At 41.0% G+C, this 11,873-nt stretch overlaps 1 protein-coding gene across 9 annotated transcripts in view; it reads right to left on the bottom strand.

The window, feature by feature from the left end:
• The window catches only part of LOC107719584 (transcription factor E2-alpha-like), a 25,591-nt gene that overhangs the window by 8,454 nt on the left and 5,264 nt on the right, over positions 1-11,873 (bottom strand). For 6 of the 9 annotated variants that reach the window (XM_016527046.1, XM_016527049.1, XM_016527051.1 and 3 more), the window contains 12 exons: positions 10,313-10,385; positions 6,169-6,230; positions 6,004-6,076; positions 5,697-5,737; positions 5,459-5,591; positions 5,320-5,366; positions 2,669-2,768; positions 2,266-2,402; positions 2,079-2,175; positions 1,778-1,836; positions 1,538-1,613; positions 1,203-1,279 (listed from right to left, as the gene is read on the bottom strand). In XM_016527046.1, the coding sequence (XP_016382532.1) occupies positions 1,203-1,279; positions 1,538-1,613; positions 1,778-1,836; positions 2,079-2,175; positions 2,266-2,402; positions 2,669-2,768; positions 5,320-5,366; positions 5,459-5,591; positions 5,697-5,737; positions 6,004-6,076; positions 6,169-6,230; positions 10,313-10,385 (975 nt within the window). The remainder of the gene's footprint in view (positions 1-1,202; positions 1,280-1,537; positions 1,614-1,777; positions 1,837-2,078; positions 2,176-2,265; positions 2,403-2,668; positions 2,769-5,319; positions 5,367-5,458; positions 5,592-5,696; positions 5,738-6,003; positions 6,077-6,168; positions 6,231-10,312; positions 10,386-11,873) is intronic. The other 3 variants (XM_016527050.1, XM_016527054.1, XM_016527048.1) reach the window with 2 other exon arrangements.

The following is an 11,873-nucleotide window of genomic DNA, read 5'->3' as shown; positions in this document are numbered from 1 at the left end:
CACACACACGACGCGTTACTCTGCGCTGCGCAAAACTCCGCATTTGAACAGTCAATAGCAAATACTTAAACTAATAACAAAACATACTTGCAGTCGCTGATTCAGAAGCGCCAGATTGTCATAGCAAAGTCGGAATTGACCCTTTTGGTTTTTTTTTAGAAATAGCCTTCGTGCACAACCAGCCTTGTACTCTTCTAGGTTCAAAAAACTGTCGTCCATAAAATGCGTTGCACAAATTCGAACATCTGGGTTGTGCTGTTCTGTTGTAAATAAATCTTAACCAATGATTCCTAATTGCATCTACTTCCGGAAGGCCAAATAAAGTGCTTTTGCTTTAGCACTGAATCACAGTGTCTCCCTGACATGGCTGCATCAACACGACTGCTGCTCCTGAAAACAAACCTTCTTTCTTTGCGTGCACATTTGGGCGGCATTATGCTAATATTTCCACATAGTGACGTAGGTGTGGGGGCGTGTTAGAACGAGCCGTTTTAGGTAGGTGTGGCTGACTCTTAATAAACTTTTATAAAGAATATCTCTTTGGATTTGAGACTTTAGTCTTTGCAACTTTACAGATCTTCTTTATGCACCAAGAGCTTGTAACACTCCAAAGAGAAAGGAAAACTTGAAATCGCATCATATGACCCCTTTAATAAAAAAATCTTACATATTGTGCCTTTAATAGAATAAAAAGCACAGATGATTTGTACACAATGAGGCCAAAAACATTCATTAAGAAAGTCAAACATATAAATAATATAATAATATTAGAACACAATACATTTTATTTAATGTGTTTAAATAGCATTTTTAAAAATATAATCTAAAAACGCTAAATGCTAACATTGCTAAATGTGGTTGTACATCAGTGTTATTGTTAAGTAAAACAAACTATTAAAGTCATTGTTGTTAGCTGAGATAAAATATGAATATTAGATGGAAAACTTGAGCTTAAACGAAAATTAGAAATGTTGCCTTGGCAACTAACAGAAATAAAAGTACTAAAATTACTAAAACTGAAATAAAATCAATTTAAGCTAAATAGAAAAAAAAAAAAAACTAAAATATTAAAAGCGAAATCACAATATATATATATACTACAAATAATACTAAAATAACACTTGTATATTTGTCTAATTGAAGAGTGAAGCTTGAGGTGTTTACATTGTGCGAATATTCAAAAAGGATCTTTATAAACCTACCAGTGCATGTAGTCCACCCTCATAGTTAGGAGACAGAGCAGCCTGGCCAGAAGCTCTCGACCACTGTGCTGCACCTGCTGAGGAGAACATGATATATAGACTAAATGTGAAACATCTGAATGCTGGTATGTCACTATGACAGCAGATGGCGCTCTAGAGCTTCACATTCACACCTTAACCTACACAAAGCCCATCAATCTAAAAAGAATGATTTATGATTCTTCAGGCTTCTTCCTCTGCGTACCCGTTTTTGTCTTGGTACCTTTCAACACAAACTGATCTAATGAACCATATCAAGCTTTGACAGAATAAGACTTATAGCTTATCTGACTTACTTGCAATGCCCTGAGGGGAGCCCACAGGAGTGGAAGGAGTGGAGAAGTTGTTGCTGTTGTGGTCCGAAGGATAGATCTGTCAATAAAAAAAAACACATGGAACATGACTAAATGTGAAGCTCTCCTATGGCTAATAATAATCCATAACCAAGGGATCACTGAAAGTCTGAATAATGCTATCCATCTTTGACTTCATATGGCCAAATGCTCTTTCATGGTGATTAATGAAAGCTCACTCACCGAAGCAAGAGCTTTTCCGATCTCATCACCTGAGCTGCTTGTGACTGAACCTCTGCTTGCTGTGGTAGAGAACGGGAGTACTTATTAACTTAATTCATTACATCAATGTCACAACTATTCAAGTGATCCATAATTTGCTATCAGCTAAGTCTGAATGAAAGATTACAGTTCAAGTTCAGACTAGTCCAAGGCCAAAAATGATTTCACAAGAAGAATCAACTTCAAGTACCAATCTCAACCCAATTACAAGCTCATTTCACAACCTAGAGGACATTAAATTAAAAAGACGAAGGTGATTTACCCAAAATGCTGTTGGATCCATTCATGGAGGATGTGTGGCTATAAGCCGCGGAGCCCGAATGGAAACCATTCACGTCCGCTCCATGCAAGGGATAGTTCTGTGGAGATAAACACAGTTATTGGAACTTCTGAATTGAGTCACAATTTAAGCCCTTCTCTAAAACCTTCGAAATTTTCAGAAGACATACCATTCTGTCTTGTGGGTTTATCGCAGAGAAGGAGCCTGGCTGACTGATGTGTGGCGAATTCCCCAGCATAGCCGTGTATCCCGACTGGCCTATGGATCCAGAGGGGGCCCAGGGGTCCGAAGAGGAGTGTAGGCCCTCTGCAAACACAAAGGCAGATGGGAATGATCAATAACAGTCAGCACAAGATCTTATGTGGACGTCTATTATAATCCAAAGAAACATCTGTCTTTGTGCATGCTACTAATTTCAAATCAAACAAAAGAAACTACAAGATAACTGCTTAGCTATTCCTAATCTGTCTCCGTGAACAAGTTATATATACACATTAATATTAGCATTTATGGCTTGGGGAGATTGGGTTTTTAGATATGGAAAAGACGATTTTATTGCCCCATGTACATACCTTGCATGTAAAAAGATCCTGGGTACACAGAGCCAGGTTTGGAGCCTGGGTAGGCAGCACCATCACGGATATAGTCATCACCAGAGGTGGCGGCATAAACCTGCGTTTAGAAACAAGGTACATGAAGGACATAAAGAAACACAACATTCATAGTAACAGTCTTCATATGGACAAATAACCCTAGCAAATCGCTTGCACATGAATGCACAACTGATATGGAGCCCATGAAACTGGCAAGCGCATCATGATTTTCGGTACAAATGACGTGGATGCGTGTTTCCATAGTGCATATTATCCCTTAGATAAAGTGGCAGGGACAGAGAACAGAGCATGCTGGGAAATGCGCCATGGCCATCTCATGGCACAGTCGGCGCTTCCTCTCACACTCCCATGAGCCAAAAAAGGAGAGGGAGGACAGCTACAGGGAGCACAACACTAAAAGAGTCCAAATCAAGCTAAGCACACTGGGTAATGACATATTCCATAACAGTGAAATGGAAAAAATAGATATTTGTACTGTTTATAATAGTAATACTAAAATTATCTGGAACCGATAAATGAAACTGAATGATGATCAGAAATTCATATGAATTCAGGAGACCCGAGGCATACCTCCATACAGCGTATTCCCCAACATGCACGTCTTAACACGTATGATTTGTATGTTTGTCTGTATGTGTGCATACATGAGCGAGTGTTTGGGAGTTGGGCCAGCGGAGAATACAAATCCAGCAAAGCGATATTTCTCTTTTGCCTGTAATTTGATTTAACAGGGAGAAGTGGGAGGGGAATGGAGAGATGCACTTCTAATTACAGAGCCATCTGCCTACTCCTGGAGCCTGTCCAACTCCACAGGCAGCTGGGCTGAAGAGGGGAGGGGTGAGAACAGTGGGGGGAGAGGTCTTGAAGAAGTGGTAGGAGTGGAGCAAAATAGACTGGTCGATTATGTAGAAACCACATAAAAGAACAAATGAGGAAGGGAAAAAAAAACATGCGAATGGCCCTCTTCTCTCAAGTTCACCAGGAAACACATCCTCACAATGATTTGTTGATGCACTTCAGAAGATCAAGGCAAGCCCAGACAAGTTAAGGATCAATATCCTTTAGTGCTTAGCCAAAGGTGGATTTAAACTTTGATTTTTTTTAAATATCCGAAAAGCATGCTAAAGGTAGCAGGTGAGCATTGGTGCAATCATTAGGGTAATATAATGCTGTGGCGTGCACAAGAGGAAGTTATACTGAGCCGTAGAGTGGGATTCAGCAGGAGCTAGAACCCTAGCTCATCAGAAGCCATTAATCTGAGCTAAGACAAGCACGAGAGAGAGAGAGAGAGAGAGAGAGAGAGAGAGAGGTGCAAGGGGACTCACAACTGGGTCACTTTGGAAGAGGGGGAGGATAAGGTCTAGCATGGGCAAATCTGAAGGATCGTGTTTGAGGAGGGGGTTTAGAGGGCAAAGTGTTGAGCTTATGTGGATTTAGACTAAGAAACAACAGTTCCTCTTCCCATGACTCAATAAAAGGGGTATGGCTCCTTGTATGTTTGTTCAAGTTAAAGGGTTAGTTCACCCAAAAATGAAAATTCTGTCATTAATTACTCACCCTCATGTCGTTCTAAACCCGTAAGACCTTCGTTCATCTTCGGAACACAAATTAAGATATTTTTGATGGAATCTGAGCCTTAAATGTTTTGTTCGCTAACCATTTGACACAACAGCAAAATCTCTGAGGACATCTACCCCTCACAACCATGTTCTTGTTTGTTCACGTCATAAAATGTTTCTACTCTGAATGAGGTCTGGAACCTTCCTGCATAATTTATTACTAAAAAATTTCCAGGCAGATGTGTTGAAAGGTGTTGGAGCTAAACTTTTGGACTAATGTCAAACCATTTCAGATGCCACAAATGGCTGCAAAATCATGTAAGCAGGACTTTGCTTACTTAAAGGGTTAGTTCACCCAAAAATGAAAATTAGCCTGTGTTTTACTCACCCTCAAAGCATCCTAGGTGTTTCTTCTTTCAGACGATTCCAATCGGAGTTATATTAAAAATTGTCCTGGCCCCTCCAAGCCTTTCAGTGGGGGTAAGCGGGTGTTGGTTGTCAACAGTTCAGAAGACGTGACATAAAGTGTGCGCATCCGTAATAAAACGTCCCTCACACGGCTCCGGGGCATGAACTGTCGTACGTGGAAAACATCCAGGCGGATGACGTAAGACGTCGACGTTGCGTGATTAGTGACGAACGCGGAGACAGATCAAAACAAAACGCTGGTCACGAATTAGAAGCACAAAACGAGGATTTGTAAATAAAAATGTCAGAGGATTTCAATATAAGTCAAGAGGAGACTGGTTTTCCTTTACTAAAGTAAGGAAACTTTGTTTCCTTTGCTCCTGCATTTCTCAGAGGCACGTGCACGACGCCTATGTCTTACATCATCCGCCTGCACGATTTTTATATAACTCTGATTGGATTCATCTGAAAGAAGAAAGTCACATACACCTAGGATGCTTTGAGGGTGAGTAAAACACATTTTTGGGTGCACTAACCCTTTAACATCTGTGTAATTCCTCACAATTCTGATCATTAAATTGAGGTTGTAATGAAATACTTTTATTGGGAAACAAGTAAGAATATTTCAGAAAGTTCACTCACTGAAGATGGTAGTCCTGGCGGCTTCCTGATTTTTTTTGGTTGGGGATCTGTGAAAGAGATCAAAGCATACACAAAGGTACTCTTTCTTTCCATACCGACTGATCTGATGCAAGTCTAGTAAATGTTGTAAGTTATTTACCCATGCTTCCATCTGAGGGGCGTCTCCGGGGGTTGTTGGGGTATGACTGGTAAAACTGTGAGCCAGACTTCAGTCCGGATGGAGACATGGCATCTGCAGAAGGCATGGTGATGTCTGAGGGCAGGAACCCTGGCTATAAGGAACAACAAGATGGCGGATTTGAGTCAAAAGTTTGAGCATGATGTCAAGCAGGTGACTAAAGCACTTTCAGGATTACTCAAGACTTGATTCAACTGACCTGGCCCCCAAAGGAAGAGTAAGGACCCCTTTCATTCTTTCCTGCAAGTAAAAATAGTTGGCATTATGAGCAAATACATTTGAAATCTGAGTGAACCAATCTCACTCAACACTTCAAATAAAGTCCAAATGTTACAATTATTGGAAGAAATCAGAAGTCAATGACACAACATGGAGGTTAAGAGTGAATCCGCTTGCTGAGGCCAAAGAGGAGCTCGACTACCCTGAGCAACTTCCAGGGCAACACATGGGGCAGTTTCTACATCGGCGGCTTTGAGGTCAACCCACCAAACATTGGTAAAACTCACCACTAATTCCTGTGCCAAGGAATGGGGAAGATAGTCCATCGTGTTCATTGTAGTGTGAGCCTTCTCCATAGTTCTGGACAAACCAAGACAGAAGCAGGTCAAAACTATAAAACATGTCCCAACAACACCTTTAGACCACAAACAAGGCACTGGGTCTACCTCTACCTGGTTAAAAGAGGGACTGTTCTGCTCTCCAGCAGCCCAGGGACTACTACGTTCTTCCATACCTACAAAGCAAGTGATCACATACTGTCAGACCAATACTGCAATTTTGGCATGCACTAAATCTTCATCAAGGCCCATTTTAATTCTCTTTTCATGCATTAAGGCCTTTGGACGTTTGGTGGCTGGTTCTGTGCTTGTCAGACAGCCTCTGGATCTCATCCAAAACCATCACACCACACTAATATCCATGTCATTCAGCAAGCCTCAACATCACTGACCATAAAGGGAGCATTCATTCATTCATTCGGGGGGGGTCCTTACTTGTTCTGCTTATCACGGCAAGCAGAACAAAAACAGGCTGATCAAAGAATTGCGAAAGTAGCATCATTGTACATTTGGGAGTGGACACCCAGAGGGACAACACAGGTCTCAGCTCAAGACATACAGGATACGGAGTGTTAAATGGTTCTCCTCATTGCCATCAATATGCTTTATATGTAAAAAAATGGATATTCAAAAACATTGCGGCAACAATTCAAAGTGTACTGGAGCAGAAATTCCTCAAAGCATTCCCCTCTGCCTCCTGTCTTATGCCTTAATGCAATGCTCTCCAAAGACACATGGCTTAATTGCATGCTGATTTGCATAATTGTGCATATTAATGCAGTTGGTTTATGAATATTCATATTCTCCTTTTGATTTTTTTGATTTTTTTAGGTCTAATTAAAAATGTGTGAGAGAAGAGGGGGTCTCAGCCAGAGCGGCCACTGAAGGCTGAGCATGAGTGATGAAGCTAACAAAGCAGAGCAAATAGCGACATCCACGCTGACAGCCGTGATCTATGGAGCCCACGCAGACAGCAAGGGAAATGAAGTGGGCACTGAGTGAGTGAGTGAGTGAAAGAATCTCCCTGGCAGAATCATCTTATGTGGGGAAAATTAAGTGGCAGAGATACAGATTCAAATGCAGAAGGACCAGATAAGATGTTTAAAATGGGGAATGGTTTGGATTGGATCTGTCAAGACTGTTACAATTGTAGAATGTTTTTTTTTATGAATTACCATTTTTCCAAACTAAACTGGTGCTTTTTCTGGCAAATTAGTTTTTGTATATACAAAATGGCTTTATTTAAGGATACAATGTGATTTATATTTTGAGTTATTGGCCACTTATTTGCTGGAAGCATCAAAATGCAATTCTACAAAGACAAATCTGACATTCAGTCATGCAGGAACTGATTCCATTTCCTGCGTTGAGGAAAGATCATTTCCTTTATAGACTCCTTCAAATACATCAGCTACACAGCATGCCATTATTCAAGTTCAGATGGCAGCAGATATCAAAAGTGAAGCAATAACTTGGTGTGTGTGTAAATGTGCTCGCATCTCAAGGGTGTGACCAGGGGGGAAATGGGCTCTGTCCTGTCCTAACACTGTCCTCAGTGGGTGACGTGTTGGGCAGCTGTGGAGGTGAGCGAGAGGACGCCTGGTAAAGTCCTCCCATGCAAAAAATCCCGCAAACACCATGGCTATGCCCAAGGAGGGGGAGGAGATGGCTTAATGCAATTAGCACCCTCCCAAGCACTTTTGTCTTGAGGAACAGATGCACTTCTGAAGGCCACTGCTTCCTTTAAACACGTCCTTACTTTGTGGATGGTCAGCTTGAATAGTAGAGGACAGTCAGAAGTTGAACTCCTGACCAACGGTTTAAAATTGAAAAGCAATCCAGTTCATGCAAAGAAGTCAAGATCACAGCTTTTGTTAATGTGCAATACTTTTTATGATCTTCAAGGAATGTTCTAGGTTCAATAAATGCCAAGCTCTATCAACAGCATTTGTGACATGTTACCACAGAAAATAAAATGTCATTTGTCCTTTAATTTTTTAAAAGTAAAATAAAATAGGAAAGGACAAGGCCATGGGCGTCGCTAGGCCATTTTTAGTGGGGCTATATAATGACCATAGGCCTACTTGAGATAAGGAATACTAGAAATGCAAACAATAACATTTTGTGTTTGTAGCCTACAGTAAACAGGTTGTGTGTGTGAGACAATGAAGACTTGAATTTGGCTTATTCAGTACTCAAATGTTATACCTATCCATGCAATACAGTGGAATACTGCAATAAGTTTAGTATACGACTATTAATCAAACATTTTTTTATTTTATATATATTTTTTTATTTTTTTTTTTTATTAGGCTATTTTTATTATTATACCCTCACTGGGGGCTGAGCCCCCCTAAAATGAAAATCCTAGAATCACCCCTGGACAAGGCAGTACAATAAATGTTAAAATACAAGGTTTTGAATGTACAGACTAGTTGGATAAATTGCAAATAATAAAAACAACAACAACAATTGAGGGTCGAGTTAAAATAATTTTTTGTGGTAATTGTGAATATGTTCACAAACTATGCCGACATAGCTTAACATGTATTGAACTCATAATTCCTTTAAGAGTTTAAATGAATAACGCTGAGGAACTGTCCCTTGGACCTTTGCTTTTCAATAGCGAATCTACGGCCCCGTCCACACGGAGACGCGTTTACCTGTATACGCATAAATTTCGTATCGTATAGGCTTTTCGTCCAGACGGATCTGGCATTTTGGGAGAGTGAAACCGATATTTTTTGAAACCGGGTCTCAGAGTGGATAAATCTGAAAACGACGCCCTTGCGTTTTTGTGTGGACAGCGAATCCGTATATTTTCTGTGATGATGATGTCATCAGCCCACACCTCGCCCCTAGTCAGACACCGCTTCATCACGTCACGTAACAGCAACAAAAACATTTAAAAAAAACACAACACGATTGTCTTTTTATTAACTAACATTAACACAGATTAATAACTGTATTGTTCCATGTTCGTTTGTCTACCGCGTGCAAGGTTTATGCACAGTCCAAGTCTTCTTCTCCGTTTTTAGTGTATCTCCGTGGCAGAATTACAGCACCACATATTGGTCTGGCATGTATACTACATCATTTTGTGTCGGTTTCGTGTGGACACAGATATTTCTTGAGACGAGGGGGAAAAAAAAGATAGGATAGGGAAAGCTCTGTCTTCGTGTGGACGTAGCCTAAGTACAAGTCATAGCCTGTGATACCGAGTTCACAGGGTGAGGCTGATGTGGAGACCTTCTAGAAGCATCTCACAAGTGACAGATTTAACAGTCGGGGTCACCTCGGTGACAGGTAGCTCTTGCAATAAAAATCTCAAACTGAGACATTAGCTTGGCCCTGTTATGTAACTGGCACTTTAGGCTGCCACAGACCGAGAGTGAAGCTGGTGATCTTTCACAGTGTTTCTTTTGCTGTTTTCATGCGGGCCTCCTGCGGGGTGGTGGGAGGTATGAGAGAGCTTTGTTTCAGAGAGAGTCCATTTCCTGTCAGTTGGCAGGGGGAGAAAGTGTTTTCTTGTGTGGGGGGAGGAGTGTTTTACGCAGTGGGGTGGGGGAATCATTTGGAGACTGTAAGGCCTTTATTTAAGTCTTTGTTCTCATATTGTTCTTATTCAAGGCTAATGTTTGGAGTGTCGATTGGGAGACAGACAGACAGACTGGAAAGACTTGAAGAGAAACGCATGGATCGTTCATGCCTTTGACAGCTCCTGAAACAATCTTGACTGGAGCAACACAAGCCAACAATGGTCGCATAAATAACACTTTTGTGAGTGTGATATGCAACTAGTTATAAAGTAAATAATGGCAAACATACAAACAAAGCAAAAAAACATACTTTTTAAATGACAAAGAGATGTTTTGGGCTGTTAAATTGTTCTGGACACAAACATGATTATGAAGAGCAATCCAACCAAATCAGTCACTCCTCTTGACCTAATAAAGTTTTTACGACGTACAAGTTTGTGCAATAGGTGCTTCAACTGAACAACCAGTTCAAAGGGATCCAAACTGCCCCAAGCTTTGACTCTATACTATGGTGAATTCATAAAAGAGGGGGTTTAGGAAAACAAGAAGAAGCATGTCCTCTTCTTCTGTTGAGAGGAACGAGCACTTAGCAACTGGCCCAAACATCTCCATTGCTATAAAGAACACCGCTTTAAACTTATGAAATGCACAAATATGGCAAATTCAAGCAATATGTGACATTCCTCTCTAAACAGGAAAAGGCATGTGTTTAGACTTACCTGAACCACTAAATTGACTGCTAGCAAGTGTGGTTGGTCTGTTCTTCCCATTAGCCACAGGGGGTGCAAACATCTATGGCAGAAAAATAAGAAGCAGAACTCAAGTTTAAGCATAGTAGCATATCACGACAAACTCACATCAACAGGTGTCCACAGACAGCGATTTTTCAGCATTATTGGGGATTCACGCTATGTGACGTCAAGCTTAGCTTGTTCAAAAGTTTAACGGTACATTCACATGGGGCGTCGGTGCTTGATGGAGGGCGTTTCTGAAGCTTGGCGCTGGTGCGACCGTCATAGTGACAACAACCAATCACATTAGTTTTCTGGTGTTGCATGATCGCGATTGGCTAGCGTCTGCACCAGGGTATTTGCATAAGGCGGTCTGATTGGCTGACGCCTGCGTTGGCGGATGAAAAGTTGAAAAGTTTTCAACTTCTGCTGCGAGCAACGGACCTGACGTCAAAACGATTCATATTTAAATATGAATTCTGCGTGTCTCTGTGTTAATGAATGGCGCAGACGCGCGGTTTTGTGTAGTACTCGTACTGAAACGCTCGTGACGCTTCCGGTGATATCAACGTCTGCCGTCTTACTAATGACATAAATACACTCGCGATTGGCTAGCGTCTGCACCAGGGTATTTGCATAAGGCGGTCTGATTGGCTGACGCCTGCGTTGGCGGATGAAAAGTTGAAAAGTTTTCAACTTCTGCTGCGAGCAACGGACCTGACGTGACGCAACGGACCCACAATTCAGTTCGGCAACGCTTGACGTCACTCCATTCAAAGTAAACGAGAGTCGTTGACGCCGAGGCCCCGTGTGAATGGGGCGTAATGCTAGAGGTCACGTCAATTTTTGCAGATACAACCCACTAAAATGGTTCGATCTGAAAGAAACCCTTTCTCACAAAGTAGTATGTAGTGTTTCCCCTGCCATTATCCGCCCCCCTTGAAGGTCAAGTTAATTTTATTTAATTATATTTTCTCTATAGCGCCAGATCACAACAGAAGTCATTTAAAGTTACCTTTCCTATAGAACAGGTATATACCTTGTTCTTTTATTAAGCAAACTAAATAGCCTTATGTTATTTATCTTATTTACACGACGACATGTCATTTCGGTCTCTACATTATGGTCGCGCTCTCTGTATCACGCACAGCAGAGTTCCGCCCCGAATATACAGAAATGTAAAGGTATTCACGGCAACCCGTCAAAATAAAAGTTCGGTTTAACTTGAGGGCATTGGCAGAAATATATTACTATTGTTGAGTAGAATGTACGTAACAGGCTGCTACTACTACTACTACTAAAATTATTAAAAACTTATTTTTAAGGAATAAGCATACAATATTTCTTTAATGTTTTAATTGTAATATTAAATGACATTTATTTTCCAATGTTCTTTTATTAAGCAAACTAAATAGCCTTATGTTATTTATCTTATTTACACGACGACATGTCATTTCGGTCTCTACATTATGGTCGCGCTCTCTGTATCGCGCACAGCGGAGTTCCGCCTGATGCACGCACGCACACACACACACACACACACACAAGA

The sequence above is a fragment of the Sinocyclocheilus rhinocerous genome, unplaced genomic scaffold (assembly GCF_001515625.1).
Source record: "Sinocyclocheilus rhinocerous isolate Xijiao unplaced genomic scaffold, SAMN03320098_v1.1 scaffold1294, whole genome shotgun sequence".
Taxonomy (NCBI): domain Eukaryota; kingdom Metazoa; phylum Chordata; class Actinopteri; order Cypriniformes; family Cyprinidae; genus Sinocyclocheilus; species Sinocyclocheilus rhinocerous.
The sequence above is the reverse complement of the archived record's forward strand: the minus strand, read 5'-3'. Positions and strand labels throughout refer to the sequence as shown.